Below are 25,569 nucleotides of genomic sequence, written 5' to 3'. Positions count from 1 at the left end.
GACTGAAGCTGAAGCTGAAGCTCCATTACTTTGGCCACCTGATGTGAAGAGCTGACTCACTGGAAAAGACCCTGATGCTGGGAAAGATTGAGGGCAGGAGGAGAAGGGGGCAACAGAGGATGAGATGGTTGGATGGCATCACCGACTCAATGGACATGAGTCTGAGCAAGCTCTGGGAGGTGGTGAATGACAGGGAAGCCTGGAGTGCTTCAGTCCATGGGGTCACAAAGAGTCAGACATGACTGAGTGACTGAACAGTAACAAAGATAGCATCACGATACTTTTACTACTGTAATTTTAGGGTAAATTTTAATATCATAGATGTAAGCCCTTTAACTATTCTTTTTCAAGATTGTTTTGGCTGGCCTGAGAGCCTTGCATTTTCCTATGAAGTTTAGAATTGGCCTGTCAATTTTTGCAAAATACAAGTTGGGATTTTTGACATGGAGTATGTTGAATCTATGGATAATTTTGGGAAGTACTGTCATGCTAACAATAGTACATCTGCTAGTCTATGAAGATGGGATGCCTTTCCATTTACTAAGATCTTTAATTCCTTTCAATAATGTTTCATGGTTTTCAGTGCACAAGCCTTACGTTTTTATTGTTAAATTGATTCCTAAGTGTCTTATTCCCTTTGAAACTAATGTAAGTGGAATCATTTGTAAATTTCATTTTGAATTGCTCATTACTAGTGTACAGAAATATAAATAATTTTTGTATAATTTTGCATCTTCCAATGTGGCTGAACTCATTTTTTAGTTTTTTTTTTGTGTGTGTTTCTGGACTTTGTAAGATTTTCTATAACAATTTCATGCCATCTATGAACAGAGATGGTTTTACTTCTTTCTAATCTGGATGTCTTTTCTTCCCCTTGTCAAGGATAACCTGATATTTAGCAAGATCACTGCTAACCATTTCAGTGTTAAGTATAATATTAGCTGTGGGTTTTTTATAGATGCTCTTTTTCAGGTTGGGAAAGTTTCTTTCTATTCTTCATTTGTTCAGTGTTTTATAAAGAGGGGATTGTAAATTTTGTCAGACGCTTATTCTGTGCCTATGAGATGATCATGTTGTTTTTTTCGTCTTTATTCTATAAATCTGAGTGTACTACACTGATTTTTCATATGCTAAACCAAATTTTCTCTCCTGAGATAAATCCCATTTGGTCATGATATATAATCTTTTTTTGTAAGTTGCTGGTAATTTGGTTCAATTTCTTAGTATTTGGTTATGATTTTTGCATCTATATTCATAAGAGATTTTGGTCTGTCGTTTTCTTGTGATCTCTTTATTGAGTTTTGGTTTCAGGGTATTTGTTGTTGTTCAGTTGCTCAGCTGTGTCTGACTCTGTGACCCCATGAACTGCAGCACGCCAGGCTTCCCTGTTCTTGACAGTCTCCTAGAGCTTGCTCAAACTTGGCCAGCAAGGAAACAGCAACCCACTCCAGTATTCTTGCCTGGAAAATCTCATTGATAGAGGAGATTGGCATGATACAGTTCATGGGGTTACAAAAAGTTGGACATGACTGAGTGACTAAACAAAACAGCAACAATAAATTAGAGTTAAACATACCTGAAAATTTGCCTGCAATTTTTGTACCTGTCAAAAAATGCATTTTTTTCATCATAAAGTCTAATACCTGTACAGCCTATTTAATAAGGATTGGAACATCTTTTTGTCTACACAAGTTGACACTTAATACAAGGAGAATGGATAGTCACACACAGTTTATACATGGTGATAATGTTTTCCTATCATGACCCCATACATTTATCTTATGGGCAAAGGCTTTCTTCTTGCCATAATCTCACCACTCTTCGGCTACTAAATTCTCACCTCTCCATGGAAGCCCACCTTCACATATGACTTTCTCCATGAACTTTCTCATGAAGGTTTTATCTTTCTTCTCAGCTTTTCTACACAACTTATGTTTGAAACTTTCAATAATCCATGCGTATATATATATATATATATATATATATTTTTTTTTTTTTTCCTGTAGACTTTTGCTGATAATTGTGTGTTTTTCTTCCCTGAGAGATTTTTGATTCTGTTTCATGTTTCTTTTATTTCATCAGTAGTATCTAATAAGTAGTTTATCCTTAGTTGACACTCAATATATGTTGTTTTAATAATTTTAATTCATCCTTGATAGAATACCCAAGAATACCATGAGACATATAAAATTATATTTATAAGGGCAAAGTCTTAAAGCTGATCAAGTATAAATAAATATTTGTGAATTTTAATGCATGCCAAGAATTTACCCTAGTCAAGAATTATCTAAACAAATTCATAGCATGTACAATGGATCTTTTTTATTGAATGCATATTACATCATTTTACCATATGGCGCAATGAGAATTAGAATTGAGGGAAAACAAATTACACAGTAGGCAGTAAATTAGAAAAAAATCGCCAAGTAAAATCACGCCCTCTGTCCCATAGAGCAACTTGTTTTTCCAGGAACAAACGTAAGTACCTGGGGTCAGCAGTATCACCGAGGTGACGATCAAGGAGCAGATGACCAGGATGACAAGCAGTGCGATGGCTATTCCTTTCCAGTTTCTTTGTGGAGGGTTACTCCCCACGAGCTCCTGAAACAACAGCACAAAGAGAAAATCTTGTGAGTTAAATAAGGAACTAAAATAATCCAAGTAACCACACTTCAGTCAAATCAAGATCTCAGGTGTAGGCTTCCATGGTGGCTTAGTGGTAAAGAGTCCACCTGCCAATGCAGGAGATGCCAGAGACGCGGGTTCGCTCCCTGGTCTGGGACGATCCCACATGCCTTGGAGCAACTAAGCCCACACGCCACAACTACTGAGTCTGTGCTCCAGAGCCCGAGAGCCACGACTACTGAGCCCACACGCCACAACTCCTGCCCTCTCACTCCCTAGAGTCCATCCTCTGCAACAAGAGAAGCCGCCGCAGTGAGAAACGTGTGCGCTGAAGCTGGGGAGTGGTCCTCACTCTCTGCAACCAGAGAGGGGCCCGCGGAGCAAGGAGGACCCAACACAGGCAGACAGAAATAAAGAGCGCCGGGGTATTCTCATCCTTGAAGCGACCATCAATTCCCTTCTCTTCCTTCTGCCTCAGGGTCCAAAGGACCCAGGCTCCTGTCCCTCATTTTATGGAAAAGCTTTATCTCAAGAAGAATCGGATATTATGTTATGTTTACAGCCTTTTCTGTACCTTAACGCTTCTCCACCAGTAAACTTGGTTCCACATTACAGGGTGACTATGGAGTTTCCCATTACAGTCAACCTATTAAATGTCATCAAATCAAACCCAGGTATGATAAGTATTTCCAGCCTCAACCTCTCTCATCTTTCTCTTTACTGACACCCGCACTGTGAACTTCTGTTTCAGCTGTGAAACTCAAACATTTATTCAGCACATACTAAGTGCCAGTGTTAATCAGTGTCTGTCTACTTCTCATCATCCTGTACCTTCTTCCATCAAATAAAGCTTCAAGATTTCCCAGGTCTCACTTGACTAGGTAACCCATCTACCCCTTTTCTAGGTTTTTAGTCCCCTCCACAGAGCTGTATTTGTATTACGGCAGGTATTGAGGGTGAAAGGGGGAATCTGGAGACATTGCTAAGAATGGTAAAGATTTACTAAATCTAGGAAATTTATCCAGCACCTGGGCTCCTGAGACCAAATTTTCAGTTTCAAATCAGAATGATTATATAACTTACAGTCCAAACTAGGATCCTTGGGGAGACAAAGGGGGTAATATTAATAAACAATAATAAATACAGTAGTTACATACCAATAATAATGATAATTATTAATTATGCAAGAGCAACTGGAACTCTCCAGGGCAAATTTAGGCATAAGGCTACACTGCAAATGAACTACTCACTACTGTCTATACAAAGATCACAAAATATTCTCTCCTGTAGTACCCATACTACAACTCATATTAACTCCAAGTCAAAATGCAGCAGAATGGAGATGGTGTCAAAAAGTAGGTAATGCAATGCACAGATACACCTTTATCCAAGGCTGAAAGTTCACTAGAATGTATTAAATGGCTGCAAATCAAAATAAAGACAATACTCAACCACAGGACAGCAAATAATTAACATCTGACATCCAAATATTTAATACTGGCCATCTAGGTTATAGAATTAGGAAAAAAATTGACTCGAGCTAATTAACACCAGCCATCTAGGTTTGAGGACTATTATAACTTGAGCAGGAAAGAGTGCTACAGTTTTTAGAAGTTTTGACCAGCATTCTTATTTGCCATCAAGAACTTAATTTGCCCATTAAAAAGTGGTTTTCAGCATTTAAAAATAAGACTAAACATAAGCATGAAATTATGACAAAAAGGTATATACTGAGTCAATCTCCTTTCCTATTGGATAGAGTTTTCTATGTGAGGAAATCACAGGCCAATGATAAGAAGTGATCAGATCTCACTGATTGAGCAGCTTTTCATTTCACCCAAGTTTACAGAGGAAATAGGCCATTCTCACTAAGAATGTGAATAGCGTATATCTTGCAGTAGTGCATTCCTTACACTATCATAGTGTGTATGATCTCTCACAGACCCAAAGTGGGCACTTCTCAAATATCGTTCAGATTAAATTCAGAGTCAACATCCAAAACTAGAACAATTTCACACTCAAGATCAATCTTTCTCAAGACAGAATAATTAAATTAGTTGAATTGTCTTCATCAGCTCAAACAATGGATATCTTTTAAATCCTGTTTCTAATAAGAATGATCTCAGATTTGAAATTTTGTTTTATTTAGAAGTTTATATGAAAAAAAAAAAAAAACTAAAATAGTGTACAGAGATTAAAAAAAAACCCAACAACTAAGACTTTACAGTTCAGTTCAGTCACTCAGTCATGTCCGACCTTTGCGAACCCGTGAATCGCAGCACGCCAGGCCTCCCTGTCCATCACCAACTCCTGGAGTTTACTCAAACCCATGTCCATCGAATTGGTGATGCCATCCAGCCATCTCATCCTCTGTCATCCCCTTCCCCTCCTGCCCTCAATCTTTCCCAGCATCAGGGTCTTTTCCAATGAGTCAACTCTTCACATGAAGTGGCCAAAGTATTGGAGTTTCAGCTTCAGCATCAGTCCTTCCAATGAACACCCAGGACTGATCTCCTTTAGGATGGACTGGTTGGATCTCCTTGCAGTCCAAGGGACTCTCAAGAGTCTTTTCCAACACCATGGTTCAAAATCATCAATTCTTCTGTGCTCAGCTTTCTTTATAGTCCAACTCTCACATCCATACATGACCACTGGAAAAACCATAGCCTTGACTAGATGGACCTTTGTTGGCAAAGTAATGTCTCTGCTTTTTAATACGTTGTCTAGGTTGGTCATAACTTTCCTTCCAAGGAGTAAGCGTCTTTTAATTTCATGGCTGCAATCACCATCTGCAGTGATTTTAGAGCCCAGAAAAATAAAGTCAACCACTGTTTCCCCATCTATTTGCCATGAAGTGATGGGACCAGATGCCATGATCTTAGTCTTCTGAATGTTGAGCTTTAAGCCAACTTTTTCACTCTCCTCTTTCACTTTCATCAAGAGGCTCTTTAGTTCTTCTTCACTTTCTGCCATAAGGGTGGTGTCATCTGCGTATCTGAGGTTATTGATATTTCTCCTGGCAATCTTGATTCCAGCTTGTGCTTCCTTACTTTGCATCAATTTTTTTTGCATCAATTTCTTGAGTGGCCAGGAGCATAACTAGTTTACTTGCAAAAATGCAATTGAATGAATGTTGCAGCGATGTTCCAGTAGACCTTTCCCTGGCCCAAATACACTCACGGTATGGTGTCCAAGTCTGGGCTGAATATCGTTAAAGACAATGATGGACACAGTATGTCCGTAAAGAGGACCAAAGACAGAGACACTGCAAAACATGTCATGTGAAGTAAGGCTAAGGAAGAGTTCAACCTCAAAAATCAAATACTTAGAGCCTCTACTTGAATTATCACATGCGAGACAAGAGAAGACTTCTGCAGAGCTCCAGAAGGCAGAGTTGCAATCAAAAGGAAATTTCACAAAGACAAAATTATGTCAAGCAAACAAACAAACAAAACTTCAGAATTTCTAACCATTTGCATTGCCTCATGACCTGTTTCACCAGAAAGTGAGGAGGGTGGATGAACAGCTTGCAAGGATGCAGGAGGGACAGCCCAGGAAAGAAGGTGGAGATGAGATATCTTGGAAACTTCAAACACAGGGTACCTTCTATGGTCACACAGGGCATGGGAAAGAAGGGTGCTGAGACGGCTCGCCAAGCGGGAAAATGAATCAAGGTCAGGACAGTTCAGAAAAAGGACAAAGGCTCTGCTCCTTCATGCTCACTGGGCTGAGAAAAGATTTTGCAGAGAAAACCAATTCAGTATATATTATTAGATGGAAGAATGCACAATAAAAGAAACAAACAGGTGTTTATAGCAGAGTCTACTTAAGTGAAGTGATTCTGCATCACTGATGCCATTTCTTAAGTACAGATGCATCACACTGTCTTTCAGGCAACATTCTTACATTTAAAAAGCAGTGTCATTTCACCCTCAGAAAAGCAGACCGTCCTTACTAAATCCCAAATTTTATTTTCAAAAGTAATTTTTTAAACAACACAAACAATACTGCTGCAATAATTATAGGAAACAAAGTGGAAAAACACATGAACAACCTTTCTAGCCCAAAAGAACATAATTTTCATTTTTCCATCTTCCTCTCCAGTACTGATGCATGTGCATATTTAATCCTTCCACAGGTATTTAATAATAACCAGAACATAGATCTGGTTTTTGAGTCAGAATGCAGATTAACAGTGAACATCTAACCTGAGCATCTATCTATCTGATTTGGCATCCAAAATTCAGACTTCCTCATCTTAACTTGTAGGAAGTGAATTATCAAAAATTTGAGCAAAATTGTTCCTGTTTCTCAAGAAGGGCAACTTTCCCCTGAAATGTTGAGCTTCAGTAGTGCATTTCTCAACGTAATTATGTATTTTTTGCCTAGAATGATGAGAATGAGGCTATAATATATTCCCCGTTCTGTTTGGTACCACATGCATACCTGGGAGATACAAATAAAATTTAATTTACAGTTAAACTCTGGCCTAAGAAGGAACGGAGGAACATGGTAGGTATAGTTTATGGGGTCGCAAAGAGTCAGACACAACTTCACTTTCACTTTAAGAAGGTGAACAAATCTCCCTTGCATCTATCCATCCAATATTTATCCAAGGCTTACTCTGCCAAGCCCTGTTCTGTGAACCTCTTATGCATTGTTAGCAACCCGACAAGTCCAACAGCTTTCATTTCTTCGATATTCCTTCCTTGTATCTTAGTGTAGGGATGGGGGACAGACAATAAACAGACACACACACTAAGAAAGCTCGCCTCCCCTCTGTCTTCACCTGCATGCGTGGAGGAGAGACCATGTGAGGACAGAGAGAAGGCGGCTGTCTGCAAACCAAGGACCAGCCCTCACCAGACCCAACAGCTAGCACCCTGACCCTGGACTTCCGGTCCCTGGAACTGGGAGAGAGAAATCTGTGTTTAAGCCACCGGGTCTGTGGTGGGGTGTTACGGCTGCTCCAGACAGAGGAAGACACGGGCTGACATCGGAGGGCAAGCAACTCAGGTGGAGGAAAAGGCAGTGTGCGCTCTGGTCTGGAGGGCGGCAGAGAGACAGCGGCTGGGGGGGGGCCACGGGGATGTAAGTGGGGTGACCACGCTGAGCAAGGAGGGTAGGCGTGGGCAGCCAGGAAAGCAGGGTCGGACGCCACAGCACGGGTTTTGGCTTTTCCTCTAAGTGCAAGGCATGTGAGCACCGCAGGGCATGAACCAGACCCCCAGGGGAGCCGCTACACGGAGAGCGAGGAACAAGGAAACAAGGGTGTGCCCAGAAGGGAGCCACTAGGAGGGGTGATGGGGATCCGCCCCAGGCGGCAGGGGCGCAGGTTGTGAGAAGGGGCTAACCCTGGGCACGTGATAGAAAACGCCAGTCAACAGTGCTATTCAGAGCAGAGGATGCGCAGCGGGGACACATTTATATGCCGCTTATACACCTAGAGCCCTCTCTGAGGAGCTTGGCTTCTGTGCTCAAGTGAAGTGCACATCACTACAAAGAAAGTCCCCTCTCCTTCCCTCCACCTCTGAGCTAAGCACCCCCACTTCCTGCTCACTGCCCTGTTCCCATCCCCACCCCACCCACACCCTCTGCAGCTTTGCCCACATGGTTGATTTCCATTTCCTGATGTTCCTCTCCAGGCTCATTTCAACAGGCAAATCCCTCTGCATTCTTTAGTTGTCAGCTAAAATATCATCTCTGACATTTCAGGAAGCTTTCCCTGGTTTCACTGGCAGAGTCCATTATTCTTTCCAATTGGACACAAATGTAACACTTCATAAATGCTCTTCTGTAACATTACTGCACTACTAAATGGTGCATTCCATGCCTGTGTCATCTGCAGGCTGCAGCCACTTAAGGAAGTTATCCTGATGTTCATGATCACGATGCCTGGTACAAAACCTAGGACGCCACAGTGCCCAGGGACTGTGGGCAGAATGCATTAGTGAATCTACAGATGCCTTTATGAGAAGGAACTTTGTTATTTGCCTGCACATCTGTCAGAGATGCAATTGTTGACTGATGCAGAAAGTAAAGCATTAATATAAGTCTGATTGCATTAACTATGCCATAAATAGCAATCGGTTCTAAAAGACTAATGCAAACTGACATCTAAGGCTGCCAATTCCCTTGTACCTAGTGATGTAACTGCTGCTCATACTTATTTTTAGCTCAGACAGAAAGAAAACAAAGAACTAAAACCAAACTAAACCCTTCCCTGGGTCATTTGGTTGTTTTAAATATAAAATTCATCTTTCCAGAGTGCTATTATCTTAGCAGTTCCTAATCAGAGCTGATATTTTCTTTGCCAAGTTTACATTAGTTACAGACCCCAGGATGTCCTGTGAACTGATTCAAAAAAGATTCCATTGGATGCCGACGCCCCTGCAGGGACCACCTGTGCAGTTACAGCAAGGTCTGCTATAGAGGCCCTGTCCTCTCTGTGCGAAAATCTGACATCTCTTTATTTCACTTATTTTGACTGCGCTGAGCAGCATGTGGGATCTTAGAGACCCGACCAGAGATTGAAACTGTGTCCTCTGCTTTGGGATGGCAGAGTCTTAAAGCACTGGACGGCCAGGGAAGTCCCAATCTGCAGCATCTTATCTCGTCCTGAGCTCCATGTACCTTCATCACACTTGATGCCTTCTGATGAGGAGCAGAGAATCAAATGATAACTCAGGGGTGATTATTTAAAAAAGAGACACTGGGACTGCAAAGGTGGAGAAAAGAAAGGAAGGGTGGGGATGAGGAATCTAGAGTGTGGTTGGCAGAGGATAAATGCACACGTGTCTGAAAGCCCATTATAGACATTACAGAAACCTGAATCAACATTGCGGTACTATTGACTGTGATCCAAACCATGTCTGGGCAACAACTGACATGCGATACAGGGAAACTCAAAAGCACACAAAACTTCCTGTCCTGGACAAAGAAGGTAAAGGGTACAGAGACCACATTTCCTTCATCCACTCTCTTCACACCAGAAGCTCCAAGGAGGGGAAATCAGCACTTTAACTTCTGTTGGGTCCCCGGAGTAGGGCGATGTAGGTTGCATCTGAGAGAGTCCACCGCAGTGATGCAGCAATAACCACCTCGCCTTAGGTACTGCGTGTGCTGTGGCTAAAGGAACACAGGGACAGCCAGCAGGAGTGACCCAGAGGTTAAGACTTCACCTTCCCATGCAGGGGGCGTGGGTTCAATCCCTGGTCAGGAACTAAGATCCCACATGCCTGCCAGCCAGAAAACCGAAACATGAAACAGAAGCAATCCTGCAACAAAATTCAATAAAGACTTTAGAAATGGAAGAAAAAAAAATGGTCCATATTTAAAAAAATATTTAAAAAACAGAGATGAGGCTGGAGGTTGACTTCTGCAGGACACTTGGGGTTGTCCTAAAGAAGCTCCCCATCCCAGGAGACGGGAGCACAGGAAACTGCAAGTGTGAGCGACGGGGGTGGGGGGAGGAGGGCAGGGTCCACAGCGACAGCCGAGGCCCAGGCCTCGCCGGCTGCGACGGGGACAGCTGGCCATTGCGCGTTTTATTTCCCTTTGCTGAAGGCAGAGAGGTCAACCAGATGGCCCACTCACCAGGGAAGGAGGAAGTGAATTCAATTATTTTTCTCAGAATAATCCATCTTTGAGCTAATCAATCTCCTTTCCATCATCAAGCAGCTTTCGGAAGAAAACTAAGGCTAGAAGATTGATTCTGGCTCTCAAAATGGAAATCAAAACTGGGATTATTTAGGTTGCTGATAGTTTAAATACCCCCAGAGGATAGATATGAATGGGCAGGCTCGTGGAGACCGGGCATCCTTCACAAGGGGGACTCTCCACTCCCTGGAACGCCCCCTCCCGTGACAGCTCGCGTCTGTCCTCTGAGTCCTCTGGGTGCTCCTGCTGGTTGTGAGTGCGGGACGGGTGAGTGCTGTGGCCACGAGACACTAATTAACACCAATGCCACCACTGACTCTCAACTGACTACAGGGCTGGGGTGGGCCGGCAGCCATTCCTGAAAGACAGAAGCCACCAACGATGTGTGAGCGCTGGGCAGGGCTCGTGCTGGAGGGCAGAGTCCTACCCTTCAAAAGGCTTCTGCTGACTTCACCAATGAGAGGTAACATTTGGTTGATGGGCCCTTCTTCCTAGGGCTGATGGTTCATTATGGATCGTCGTCGTCTTAAGTGACAGAGAGAAGCTGTCATGCCCTGGGCATCTGACCCACAGTCAGGTGGCCTCCCTTCCCCTGGTCACTCTCTCTTCATTATCTTCCTTTGGACTACACTAAGGACACCGCAATCCTTAGGTTGTTCTGGGTCCTCCCCCATGTTCTCTGCCAGCCTTACTGGCTGAGCTGGGATCCACTCTCCTTTTCTCCTATGAACTTGGAAATTCTGAAGTTGACTGTCTGACATAACATGACTCTAACATAATGTTGCTGTCTGAGGGCACAGACTTTTAAAATCAAATCCCCCACTATTACAGCAGTTGTCATCCTCGTCCACCTGGGCTTCCCTGGCGGCTCAGTTAGTAAAAAATTCCACCTGCAATGCGGGAGACCTGGGTTCGATCCCTGAGCTGGGAAGATCCCCTGGAGGAGGGCATGGCAACCCACTCCAGTATTCTTTCCTGGAGAATCCCATGGATTCCCAAGGCTCCTCAAGAGGAGCCTTGAGGGCCACAGTCCATGGGGTCCCAGAGAGTCGGACACGCCTGAGGGACTAAGTGTGCATGCATGCACCTGCTACCTGAAGCTCAGAGACACTGTTTGCAGCGTGAGCCCCTATCCTATAAGTTCTCTCAGGTGAAGAAGAAAAAACAGGCACAATATTGACTGTAATCATCTGTCTTTAAAAATTTCTTCTTCATTATTTTTACCCACAAATTCAACAACAGAGCTGAAACAATTTTATGCTCTTTAGTTTAACTGACAGTGTCTGACAGTTTCTTTATGAAATTAATTCAAAATGTTAAGTTATTCCTGTTGCAGTGAAAAGGAAAAAAAGGGGACTGACTTTTTCTTTTTCCCTTCTCTGAGAACAAAGAAGACAAAGAAAACAGTGAGCAGGCCTGAACATTCCTAGTTTTTAAAGCCTCATGGACCGTAGCCCACCAGGCTCCTCTGTCCATGGGATTCTCCAGGCAAGAATACTGGAGTGGGTTGCCATTCCCTTCTCCAGGGGATCTTCCCAACCCAGGGATCAAACCCGGAGTCTACTGCATTGCAGGCAGATGCTTTACCATCTGAGCCACCAAGGAAGCCCTTTTTTCTTTACTTTAACCGCTCCTAATTCTGCATGTCTGTAACTAAGTCTGCTTTCCTGACCCCTAACTCTGCAAGAGCTACAATTCACATTTTCTCCTTTGACTCTATGCTAAATGCATCCCTTATCTGGTGTTTACCCTGACAACACACTTCCCCTTGTAGTTACACATCAGAAAGAAGGTCGCAGAGCCTCCACACTACCAGACTCTATGACTGGGTTACTGATGCCAGTCTATGACTGTCTTTGAAACAAGACAAGAGGAAGAAATCAAGATCCTGTCACTTTTGTTCCCGACTAGGAGCCCTTGCCGTATATTCCTCATGGGGTGGGGGGCACAGTTCTTGAGACATAAGCCCACTGAGTTCTCCTCTCAGCAGGCTGAGAATAAAAGCCACCTTTCTATTTCCTCCAAACTCTCTCTCTCTGTTTTTTCATTCTGCTTCAGTGGGCAGAGAAGGCCAAGATTTTGGCTGGCAACATTCCAACGTTCACAGTTTAGTCTGACTTGGACCTGTTTTGATAGACTGTTTTAAAGGTATCATGTTGCTCTGTAAGTCACAAAAGTAAGTGCACTATGACCCGATCAAGGTCAGAAGAAATTTCACAATATATCATGCCCAAGAGAAACCTCTTTCAGTAAAAAATATGGCTATGAAATTCAGTTGCAGAACTTAAAATTGAGCATTTGTATCTCACATTGCTGTGTATGATAATGATGTCTTTAAAGCATCTTTAGGTAATGTCTGCCTTTGCCTTGACTCACTGAAACCCACAGGCAATTTTGAGACAAGTTTCCTACACAGGGCAGCCTTTAAGCAAACTGAACACCTCACTTCCTGATGTCAAAAATTCCTGCAGGCCGTCATTCACTATTAAATTATAAACACGTCTCAAAGACAAGAATATCCAGCAGTTTAATGACAGAGATTAAAATAATTTAGCTTAATTTTTCAAAAGGGCTTGCCCCCCGATACAGTCTTCTACATGGGCTCCTCTTGACAAATGATCCCAACTGCCCTCCTCACCCACCCAAGGGGTTCCCTCAACCACTCTGTTACCCCCACCAGGCCCTGCCCCAGCCTCAAGTGACCGGCCCAACCTGGGTCAGAATTCTGCTGCAGAATTTTAGGGACGGGGTTAAAATACTGTAACAGGGAAGAATCTCTGTATTCTCTTACAAGTTCATCACTGAAAGGATGTTATAAGCTTAAATTCTACATAGTGGCCCATCTCTGGGAACCTTGCCTTGCAGGTAATGAGCAAGATGTTCAAATACCGCTGCTTGGCTCACAGGAAACATCCTAACCAGCCCACCCGGGGATGACCACAGGAAGGAAGAGATTAACACATCCCCTCAGGAGGCTGACCAGAACCAGGAAATGTCTGACTCTACTCCCTCCCCTTTCAGTGTAGAAGAATCCTGAATTCTGTCTCAGGCACGATGGTTCTTTGGAACACTAGTTCCCCCATCTTCTTGATCAATTGGTTTTCCAAATAAAGTTGGAATCCGCTTGCAATGCAAGAGACCCCGATTCGATTCCTGGGTCAGGAAGATCCACTGGAGAAGGGATAGGCTACCCACTCCAGTATTCTTGGGCTTCCCTTGTGACTCAGCTGGTAAAGAATCTGCCTGCAATGCAGGAGACCTGGGTTCGATCCCTGGGTTGGGAAGATCCCCTGGAGAAGGGAAAGGCTACCCACTCCAGGATTCTGGCCTGGAGAATTCCATGGACTGTATAGTCCATGGGGTTGTAACGAGTCAGACATGACTGAGCGACTTTCACTTTCACGCCTTTCCCCAGCAACTGGCTTCTGGAATTACTGACCTGTCCTGTGGCAAGCACTACGAGCTTGGACTCTAACAATATTCCAATTTATTCCTGCCTTTGTCATGAGACACGAGAACAGAGGAGGCATCGGGGTGGGGAGTGTCTACTGCCGTATGGCACATGAATTCTGAAGGAAACAGAAGCAGGCTGACAGAACAGAAGGAATGAATCAGACCAAGACACAAAGAGACAAGAAACCAAGAGAGAGAAGAGTCCCTCCTGGTTTTGAATTTTTTGACCTAAGTTTTCTCCCGAGGCCTGAATAAATTTTCCCTTAGACTTATCAGCACACTCCTATTTCTCCACAAAATATTTTATTTCCTATTTTACTTATCTAGCCTGAGCCGATTCCTGAAACTTGGGGACAAAGAAGCTGACACATGTCACGTAGAGACACCCAGCCCAGCAGCCCAGCATCCCGTCGGGACTGTGTTTTCAGAAGACGTTCTGTGCTCATGACCCAAGTCACAGCTCATCTGTGTGAAGCATCTTATGGCCAAACCCACACTTGAAAATGAGGTGAAAATTTTAACTACGTGCCTGGTGTATAATATCAAAATATCAAATTTGCTAATTGGATAATGTGTAACTTTCTTTGAAAAGACCAGCTCTTCCATAAGTATGCATAGTTATTTTTTTTTTCAGGGAAATGCTGACTGACATTCAGCAATTACCTTCACAGACCCCCAAGAACCCACACTTGCTATTATTAGTGCTGGAGTGTGCCCCCTCCGAGACAGAAGGTGAGCAATTCAAGTTGAAGCAAATGCAGCCGAGACAGCTGGCACAACAGTGATCATGAGTGTCTTGAGAGGGTGGGCTGTCCCGAGGTATTCACTATCTTGTTGTTGTTGTAAAGAGCTAACTCACTGGAAAAGACCCTGATGCTGGGAAAGACTGAAGGCAAGAGAAGAAGGGGGCAACAGAGGATGAGATGGTTGGATGGTATCACTGGCTCGATGGACGTGAACTCCATCTTGAGCAAACTCCAGGAGACAGTGGAGGACAGGGGAGTCTGGTGTGCCGCCGTCCATGGGGTTGCCAAGGGCAGCACACAATTTAAAGATGAATAACAACTGGCTTAGAAAGGCTCCTTCCAGTAGCTCCATGTGTAACAGCTATTTTTATAATCAAGAATGGTCGATAAACCACAGATGTGGAAAACAAACTTACGTTCACCAAAGGGTGAGGAGGGAAGGGATAAAGTGGGAGACCGGGATTGACATACACGTCCTCCTATACATAAAACAGATAACTAATAAGGGCCCGCCGTAGATCACAGGGACCGCTACCTACTCAATCTCTGTAGTATGGGGGGGGGGGAGAAGCCTAAAAAACAGTAGGTATGTGTATATGTATAACTGATTCACTTGGCTGTACACCCGAAAACTAGCACAACATTGTAAATCAACTATACTTCAATTAAGAAAATGAGAACGGTCTATGCCAGCATCGTCATGTAATTCACTCTACAGAAAGGCACACAGCATCAGATAAATTATGAACTACAGGGATACAACTGACAAACCATGTAATTCCATCTGCCACCTTCATCACCTTTGCTGTGAAACTAACGCGTCTACAGGTCCGTGTGTTTGGCATGAGGACATCTCTGTGATGGGGGAGAGGATTATTTCGCCAACCACAGGGTGTATTCCATGTAATGAAATGTTACACCTCAATGGAAATACCAACCTTCTACTACATGCAGTGTCCTAAGGAAGATAACAAATAGAGCTGGGAGGGAAATGGAAAAAACTCTAAGGAATATACGCTGAATAATTTCATCCCCTCATTGCTCAGCAGTGAATAATCTGCCTGCCAATGCAGGAGACGCAGGTTTGGTCTCAGAGTTGGGAAGATCCCCTGGAGCCGGAAATGGCAACCCGTTCCAGTATTCTTGCCTGGGAAATCCCATGGACATAGGAGCCTGGTGGGCTACAGTCCATGGGGTCGCAAAGAGTCAGACACAACTTAGCACTGTTCAGACTCTCAGTCCTGTCCAACTCTTTGTGATCCCACGGACTGCAGCACACCAGGCTTTCCTGTCCTTCACCATCTCCTGGAGCTTATTCAAACTCATGTCCATTGAGTCAGCGATGCCATCCAACCATCTCATCCTCTGTCATCCCCTTCTCCTCCTGTCATCAATCTTTCCCAACATCAGGGTCTTTTCCAATGAAACAGTTCTTCACATCAGGTGGCCAAAGTACTGGAGTTTCAGTTTCAACATCAGTCCTTCAAATGGATAGTTGGGGTTGATTTCCTTTAGGATTGACTGGTTTGATCTCTCTGCAGTCCACGGGACTCTCAAGAGTCTTCTCCAACACTGCAGTTCAAAATCATCAGTGGGGGTTGCAAAGAGTTGGACACAACTTAGCAACTCCACAACAAAAACAGTTCAGTACTGGGCAAGAAAGGAATTTCGATAAAACTGAGGATGGTGGATAACTTAGCGGGGAGAGCGGAGTCACAGTCGGAGAGGGGAAGATGAAAGGTAGGAGTCTGGGGAGGCCGGCAGGACTCTTCTGACCCAGATGGAGGTTACAGGGCTGTTTCAGGGCACACTTGTCTGTTCAGCTATATGCTTCCTGTTGTCCAATTTTACATCACAGTATTTCACAGTGCAAAGGTGAACCGTGCACAGTGTGCAACAGCCTTGGGACCGGTCACGAGTGAAGTAAGGAGATACTTCCCAGAGCTCACACCTGGTGGGAAGGGACATCAGGCCAAGGAAATGACCCTGGGGACAAAGACAACAGGCAGAAAGCCAAGGGCTCTGAGGGGCCTAATGATGGGAGGCAGGGCAAGGCGGCAGGCCAGAGCTCTCCGAGGAAGTGACATCTGAGAGCTGAAGGATGTGCAGGAACTAGTCAGGTGAGTACCTGGGAAGGTTACCCACGTGGCGAAAGCTCAGTGCAGAGGGTGTGAGCCTGTGCTCAGCGTGGCTCAGTTACCTGGTGTGCGGCATCCAGGATGAAGCTGAAGGGAGGGCGAAGACAAAACATGGCCCGCTTTGCAGACGATGCCATGTATTTTGGGTTGAATCCAAAACGCAACGAGAAGTCAGAGAAGGATTCTATAAGCCACTTGTAATAACTTCTGGGCTTCCTTGGTGGCTCAGCTGGTAAAGAATCCGCCTGCAATGCGGGAGATCTGGGTTCGATCCCTGGGTGGGGAAGATCCCCTGGAGAAGGGAAAGGCTACCCACTCCAGCATTCTGGCCTGGAGAATTCCATGGACTATATAGAAGAAGTAGAAGAATAACTTAGAGGAATAGAATAACTATTCTATTCTAAGATAAGAATAACCTAGAAGAATAGAACTATAGAAGAATAACTTCTAGAAGAAGGTAGGCATTAATTACTTATTCAATTTATTTATTGACATCAGAAAAAGTACACCAACAAGGACCAGGACTGGTTATTTCCATTGTGCCTTAAAATATACCAAATACCAGGCCAAGCTGGAAATAAACACCCCAAAAGGGAAATACCCACATTACAACTATTACAATTATTGAGACAAAATAAACCACACAAACTCTACTGCAGGACCTCTCATTACAAGGCTCCAGTCTATAGTCTAAATGTATTTTCTTTCTAATAGTTATTCACCATGAACACCACTGACATAAATTTTCTTTTATGTACCACGGACCATTTACTATAAGTAGAAGGTAGCAACGAATTACAGAATCAGCAGTGCGTGCATCTCAGGATGGTAAGAACAGCTTTCTAATCCTTGTATTTTTCACATTCGGGAGGACAACAAACGACTTTTAAGACGGCAAGAACATGTTTTAAATAACATCTAGCAACTGACACACGTCCATCAGTATCCGTCACGTCGGCCTGTTGCAGGCACACCCCTATTTCTGCTCTGCTGGCTCATTTCCTTACACTTCGATCTAGGTGAGTCCCTCATAGACGGCACAACAAAGGCAATAATTGGCCAATAACTGCCCAAGGAATCTGAGTGGACCAAAGCAGAGAGCATGCTCTGTGTGGTCCCAGGCCACTGCGCTGGCGAAGGGGCTGAGAAGGGAAATCCCCAGCAGTGAAGTTAGCGGAGCAGGGCCTGCCCTCCACAGTCCACGGGAGGGAGTCACAGGATCGCTCAGGGGCCGACGGGACCCCTCCTCTTCCCGCGTCTGCTGCTCCCACAAGGCCCCCCAACCTCACACAGTCAAGGCCCCCTGAATCCAACATGGATTGAGTGACTGATTTTTCACTTTAAAAAAAAAAAGTTAACAGTTTAGTCAAATGGGCTTCCCTGGTGGCTCAAAGGGTAAAGCATCTGCCTGTGATGCGGGAGACCCAGGTTCGATCCCTGGGTCAGGAAGATCCCCTGGAGAAGGAAATGGCAACCCATTCCAGTATTCTTGCTTGGAGAATCCCATGGACGGAGGAGCCTGGTGGGCTACAGTCCACAGGGTCGCAAAGAGTTGGACATGACTGAGCGACTACACTTTCTTTCTTTACACTTTCAAATTAAGAGGACATTGAAAGTTCTTCAAATATTTCTACATAAAAAGTGTATCATCTATTGACATATACTTTAGTGGATGTGATTCTTTTCTCCACTCAGATGCTAATCTTTTGTCCAAACTTTGAACTTGTTATTGTGAATTGGGGTATAGCCAATTAGCAATGCTGTGGTGGTTTCTGGCAAATAGGGAAGGCACTCAGCCACACACACATGCATCCATTTCCCCCCAGCAGCCTCCCTGCTGGCTCAGATGGTAAAGGATGCACCTACAACATGGGAGACTTGGGTTTGATCCCTGGGTCAGGGGGATACCCTGGAGGAGGGCATGGCAACCCACTCCAGTATTCTTGCCTAGAGAATCATCCATGGACATAAGAGCCTGGCAGGCTACAGTCCACGTGATTGCCAAGTCAGATTTAACTGAGTGACTAAACACAAAACTCACCCAGACTCCCCCGACCCCGCCGCCATCCAGCCTGCCACATAACATTGAGCCGCGTTCCATGTGCTGTACAGTAGGCCCTTGAAAATGGTCAGAAGACCTGAACAGACATTTCTCCAAACAGGACATTCAGAAGGCCAAGAGGCATATGAAAAGATGTTCAACATTGCTAGTTATTAGAGAAACGCAAATCAAAATACGAGATATCAGCTCACATCAGTTGGAATGGCTAATATCAAAAAATCCACAAACAAATGATGAAGAGGGTGTGGAGAGAAGGGTACCCTCCTACACTCTTGATGGGAATGTAAATTGGTACAGCCACTATGGTGAACGGTAAGGAAATTCCTTGAAAAACTAAAAATAGAGCTACCATAGGACCCTGCAACCCCACTCCTGGGCATATATCCAGAGGAAAACATGCTACAAAAGAATATATGCACTCCAGTGTTCACTGCAGTGGTGTTTACATAGTCAAGACACGGAAACAACCCCTTCCATTGACAGAGGAATGGATAAAGAAGGTGTATGACATCCCTTATATGTGGAATCTAAAAAGAAATTATGCAAATGAACTTACTTACAAAAGAGAAAGAGACTCACAGACTTAGAAAATAAACTTATGGTTACCAGGGGGGAAAGGGATAGTTAGGGACTTTGGGAAGGCCAGGCACACACTGCTATATTCAGAATGATTTTCCTTTCTAACACTGAAGTATAGCTGACTTACAGTACTCTGTTAGTTTCAGATGCACAGCAGAGGGATTCAGTTACACACACACACATATCCCTTCTTTTTCAGAGTCTTTTTCCCTCATGCTGCTGCTGCTGCTTAGTCGCTCAGTCGTGTCTGACTCTTTGCGAGCCAATGGACTGCAGCCCACCAGGCTCCTCTGTCCAGGGGGATTCGCCAGGCAAGAAGACTGGAGTGGGTTGCCATGCCCTCCTCCAGGGGATCTTCCGACCCAGGGATTGAACCCAGGTCTCCCACATTGCAGGTGGAGTCTTTACCGTCTGAGCCACCAGGGAAGCCAGAGAATACTGGAGTGGGTAGCCTATCCCTTCTTCAGGGTATCTTCCCAACCCAGGAATTGAACCTGGGTCTCCTGTATTGCAGGCGGATTCTTTACTAGCTGAGCTACCAGGGAAACCCTTTTCCCTCATAGGTTATTGCAAAATATTGAGTATGGGTCTCTGTGCTGTACAGTAGGACCTTGTTGGTTAACTATTTTTATATATAGTAGCGTGTATTCAGTAGTCCTGAATATTCATTGGAAGGACTGCTGCTGAAGCTGAAGCTCCAATACTTTGGCCACCTGATGCAAAGAACTGACTCATCGGAAAAGACCCAGATCCTGGGAAAGATTGAAGGCAGGAGAAGGGGATGACAGAGGATGAGATGGTTGGATGGCATCACCGACTCAATGGACATGAGTTTGAGCAAGCTCTGGGAGTTGGTGATGGACAGGGAAGGCTGGTGTGTGGCGGTCCATGGGGTTGCAAAGAGTTGAACACGACTGAATGACAGAACTGAACAGAACTGAGAGTGTATCTGTTAATCCCAAACTCCTAATTTATCCCTCCCCCCTTCCCCTTTGGTGACAGTAAATTTGTTTTCTTGTCTATGAGTCTCTTTCTGTTTTGCAAATAAATCTATCTGTATTGAATCCAGGATTTCAATGGAACTCTCTGCCTCTGGCATAGCCATGAGCACAAAGGCCACGACCCAGAAGTTTCAGAGTCCAAGAAGCACAGTTCAGACGTGCTGAAGAGAAGCAAATGCCCAGAGGGGACCCACTGGGCTCGCAGAGCAGAAGAGGAAGCACCTTGATTAGAAAACTGGAATCGTGGCAGTAACACCCCACCCAGCACAGAGAGCAGCTCAAGCAAAAGGTCAAGTAGAAATATGAAGCAAAAAACCTAAAATGTGCCAAAGAGAAAAACAGGAGAAAACCTCAGGCCCTGGCAGTGTGAGAAGCACCTACTGACACCAAAGACGGAAGAACCAGCTGGAAGGGGCCAGTCTGGATCCCTGGGTGGGGCAAACAGGACACATCCAGCGACCTGCGGATGCCCCTGCCTCTGGGTGCAAAATTATGCCTCTGCAAGAGTAACACAGAGGGAAACACGGGTTATGGTGGCTGTTTCTGTTTGCTGGGTTTTTGTTTGTTTGCTTTTAATGAAGAGGAAAAGTTAAAATTTTACATCACCTCCTGCACCTTCTGCCTCTGTAACTCAGCTTGCCCCTTGCAAGAAGGTCTAGATCACATAGGTCACGCAGTCTCAGAAAGTGGGGACTTAAAATACCAGGAACTGGAGCTTATCTCACTCACCCTTGTCCTGCTCTTTGCAATCGCCCAGCCCCTGCAAACCTGCTTAATCATGCCTATCCGTGTAAAGGTCAGGCATCCCCTCCCCGTCTTGACCACTGTTCCCTGCATGGCTGCGAAACCCCTTAGTTTAAACCAGCCTATTAGCAGCTAGTGTCGCCTATAAGGTCTATAAAAACTCTGTAACCCCTCTGTTCAGGGCTCAGAGCTTAGCATGTTAATGTCTCTGAGACCCCCGGTGTAATAAACGTGAGTTCTCCAACCCTCTGAGTGTGGTGTTTGGTTTCTCAATAACTGGTTTCTGCAACATTTCAGCAGCTATTTACATGCTGCGTTCCCAAACAATTTCTACCTGAAAACATTAAAACAAATTCTACACTTGAAGTGACAAAATTTTAGAAACCTCAAGCTACATGGATCAAACAACCCAGGTGAGCTTATAATTTAAACCAGATTCACGTTGTTCATTTTACTTTAATTTCATCAATCCATTTCAAGTCATTTTTTTAACGACTGCACTTAAACATTAAGGATACCATTATTGTTGTTATAGGTAAAAATGATTTTTTCAAAAATAACCACAATTTCTGACATATTCAGGACACCCATGGGGCCTGGGTTTAACCATGACATATACAACGTGAAAGAAAAACCAGAAATATTTGTTTTACTTTGGATGTTATGTAACAGATGAGGAGACCTTTCGGGGAGCTTACAGGGAAACAAACAGCGAATGTTTTGCTGGAAAATTGGATCTACAAGGAAATGTCAAGCTAATTAGTCTACTTATCTGAAGAAAAACTGGCCCAGGCCAGAACTTAATTAAGTCTCCAAATGTAGCCATCCAAAGATGTTTGGACAAAAGAAATAATAATGATTTAGTCCCTAGGACAGAAACAAATGACAGAAACAAGTTGACATGATGAGAAAGACGATCTGAAACAACTGAGTGTATTTCTCAAAGTGCTACTGCAGACCTGCTTAGCGCCCCTGGGTGTGATGTCAAAACGCAGATCCCTGGGCCCTCTGAACCCTCTAGAACCAAAGTCCCTGGGGGTTGGAGCAGAGAGCAGTTGTTTTACTAACCCCACAGGTGATGTTTACAATGACAAAGGTGTGAGAACCAGTTTCACAAGAGCTCCGCATCATATACGTTGGTTTAGCAACGTTAACTGGTTTAGCAAGTTTCCTCAAAACTGATCTAAGAATTCCTCAAAACTAGTATAAGAAAATTGGTTCAGACTGCTGTCAGGAGATAGGGACCAGATTTCTAACCGTTCAGCTCAAGGTCTCCAGTCCCACCGGAGGCAAGGCTACTTCATCTCCAATGTGCTTTATCCTTCTTGCCTTCCAGAGGAAGAGTTCAAGGGCCCTTTTGTCCCTTCCCAACTTCATTCAACCCCCTTCTGCCCCCTGCTCCATGTCTCGGGAGGCTGCCCTCTGACCCTGCAAGCTTCATCCCTGCTCATCTTTACTCATGGCTTCAGATTGGTCAACAGATTAAAAAAGAATGAAATAACGCCACTTGCACCAACACGGATGGACCTAGAGATCATTATACTGAATGAAGTCAGATAAAGACAAATATTTACATATGAAATAATTACGTGGAATCATTTATTACAAATCCTTTATATGTGACATCATTTTTTAAAAAATGATAAAAATGAACTTATTTACGAAACAGAAGCAGACTCATAGATGTAGGACAGAAGCTTATGGTCACCAAAGAGGGAAGGGGGAGAGGGATAAATCAGGAGTTTGAGATAATGTATACACACCATTATATACAAAACAGATAACCAACAAGGGCCTACTCCATAGCACAGGGAACTATACTCGACATTTGGTAACAAGCTATCATGGAAAAGAATCTGAAAAAGAATACGCGTATAACTGAACCACCCTGCCGTACACCTGAAACTAACATAACATTGTAAACCAACTATACTTAACCAAATCAGCCAGGGGTTGCCTGTCTGATCTCTCCCGGCTACATCCAGGTTACCCCGGCAAGAGCAGGTTCCTCTCCTGACTACCTCCCGTGGGGGATGTAGCCCATGGGGGTCCACCCTTTGCCTCTCAGGCTTAGCTGAGGGTAGGTAGCGGTTTCAGGGACTGCTCTTCCCTAGAGCTCACCTCTCTGACTGCTCCCTTAACCCAGCCCGTGCCTCTGCAAAGAGTCCAGAACCAGTGAGCTGTTCTAGGTTTCCTGCGTCACCCTGAACGCCCTAGGAGCTGACCCCACCTGCAGCAAGAAGAGGCAGTGTTTCTTTCTTGCTGCCCTCAACCAGTTCTCGGCCTCAGCCTGGATTGGGTGGTTTCTTTTCCATTAAATGTGAAGTTCCTCCAGGGAACGCCTGGTCACAGTTCCCCGTACAGTGTTTTCTATAGATCCTAAGTGAATATCTGCCTTCCGGATGGATTAGCCAGCTGCCCTGACGGGCTATTCCCTCCTTTGAATGATCTGGGCAATAGAAGCTACTTTATGAAGAGCACCTGTCTATTCTCACCTCCTGTTTCTGTCCAGAGGAGGGTGGGGAGGCCAAGGGTGTGGACTGGATGAGTCCTGCTTTCCAGCCTGGACACAGATCAGGTCACGGTCGCCCTGGGTCCAGCCTGCACCTGCAGGGCACAGGGCTGAGGAGGCTGGAGGCAGTCCTGGACTGCGGGGCTGGCTCTGGGAGACCTGAAGGGTCCTGCCCTCGGGGGCTGTGTGTCTTCACCTCTCACGTGGTTGCTGTTGCATGAGGTACATGTGTCTTCTCCCCTACTGAGCACTCCTGGAATCAGCCCCTTGAGGACAAGACCTCATCAGGACCTGTCATATCCTAGGATACGGGCCCAGTGATGGTGATGTTCCACACACAATACTTATTTCCTGGATGGGACAGACTTAACTCCACTCGGGAAAGAAGCATTCAAATGACCCTCGGAAATGCAGACCCAGCTGGACTGGGCTCCGCCTCTGCTAGCTGAGTGACTGTCTCAGTTGGCTAAGGTCCCTGTAACGAAGCAGCACAGGCCGGGTGGCTTACACAACAGAAACACATTCCTCACAGCTGGAGGCTGGAGTCCCACATCAGGCGCCACCTGGCCAGGTTCTGGGTCAAGACCCCCTCCTCCTGTCCAGAGGCAGGCATCTTCTCGCTGGGTTCTCACATGGCCAGAAGGGAGCTGGCCAGCACTCTGGCCTCGTCCCGCAAGTCACTAACTCCCCCTCAAAGGCCCTTTCTCCAGATGCCGTCACTTAGGGTTAGATTTCAACATCCCCAGACACCCCACTCCTAACAGGGACCATGCATGGAGCTGGTGTGCAGCATGATCAGCGGTAGGTTGGGGACGACACACACTTTGTGACATTGAAGTGAGGATGACCGCGACGTGTCCAGGAAGAAGCCTAGCATGGAGCAGACCCCGAGAGCAGCACCTGTTAGCATGTGAACGTAACACCAACAGCCCCTCGTGTGGTATCCTCGTGGAAGACACAGTGACCGTTCAGCTGGCATTTCCACAGCCCTGGAGCCTCCTATCTGACCTGCAGCAATAAGTCGGCCCCGGCCAGAGAGCCGTCTGCTCCTGAGAAACACATCGAGTCTGGGGCCTCCAGCCCAGCCCGGCCTGCAGGAGAGGGGTGAGGCTAGCTGCCCTAAGCCTGACTGCCGCCCTGGGAAAAGAAGCTTCCAGCATCCAAGCAGCTAGGAAGGAAGATGGAAACCAGTGTCTTTTGGGTGATGGATGGTGGCTGAAGGTGCCTCTGCTCCAGAACTGTCAGAAAGGGTGGCCTGTGTTCCAGAAGCCAGAGAGACAGCAGGGCCCTGGACTCCCTTTTGTGCTGGGGCGGGCGATGGGGCGGGTGGCGGGCGTACAGTGACATGCCAGGTCAGCTGTTACAAGACACAACCCAGCTGAGCCCTGAAAGCAGGCCCTGCTGCGCTAAGACTGGAGGAAGCCTCACACACACCTTCTCCAAAGGGCAGGAGCCTTGCCACACGGATGTCAATGCTCCTGTGCTCCTAGGGGCTGAGGACTAGCTGGCTAGACAGATGATCCTTATGATAATACAGGTTAAGAACCCAAAGCTCAGAGAGGTTAAGGAACTTGCCCAAGGTCACACAGAGGTCAAGCAGAATGGGACCCGAGGTCAGGTCCTCAATCTCAAGCTTTTTCAAAACTACTTCATGAATACAAAACAATACCAAATGCACTTATCCCTAAATTTAAGGACATTAATATAAAGACATTCAATGAACATATGTGTCTCTACACACTCCGTTTAGGGGAGGGAGGTGGAAAAAAAACAGCACGTGAAAATGGATTATAACATAAAATTGCTTACAACATTAAATATAATGATCTTGATTGATCTTTTGAAGTGCACATTTATTTTCAACAAAATAATATCTGATTAGAGTGTTGAACTATGAATAAGGAGTGTCACTAGTGGAAGTGGTAATTTTGGGGTCAGAAAATCTCACGTTACTTTCTTCACAAACATATTCAGCTCCTTGTGTAGCAAACAAATGATTCTTTTAGAGTTTTGTGTTCAATGATCTATTCATATAAACATGTTTTGAGTA

The 25,569-nt window shown here is 45.0% G+C and overlaps 1 protein-coding gene across 2 annotated transcripts in view; it reads right to left on the bottom strand.

The window, feature by feature from the left end:
• DPP6 (dipeptidyl peptidase like 6) overlaps positions 1 to 25,569 on the bottom strand; it is a 795,051-nt gene that overhangs the window by 377,492 nt on the left and 391,990 nt on the right. For both annotated transcript variants that reach the window (XM_061166191.1, XM_061166192.1), the window contains exon 2: positions 2,487 to 2,601. In XM_061166191.1, coding sequence (XP_061022174.1) covers positions 2,487 to 2,601 — 115 coding nt within the window. The remainder of the gene's footprint in view (positions 1 to 2,486; positions 2,602 to 25,569) is intronic.

The sequence above is a fragment of the Dama dama genome, chromosome 18 (assembly GCF_033118175.1).
Source record: "Dama dama isolate Ldn47 chromosome 18, ASM3311817v1, whole genome shotgun sequence".
Lineage (NCBI taxonomy): Eukaryota > Metazoa > Chordata > Mammalia > Artiodactyla > Cervidae > Dama > Dama dama.
The sequence above is the reverse complement of the archived record's forward strand: the minus strand, read 5'-3'. Positions and strand labels throughout refer to the sequence as shown.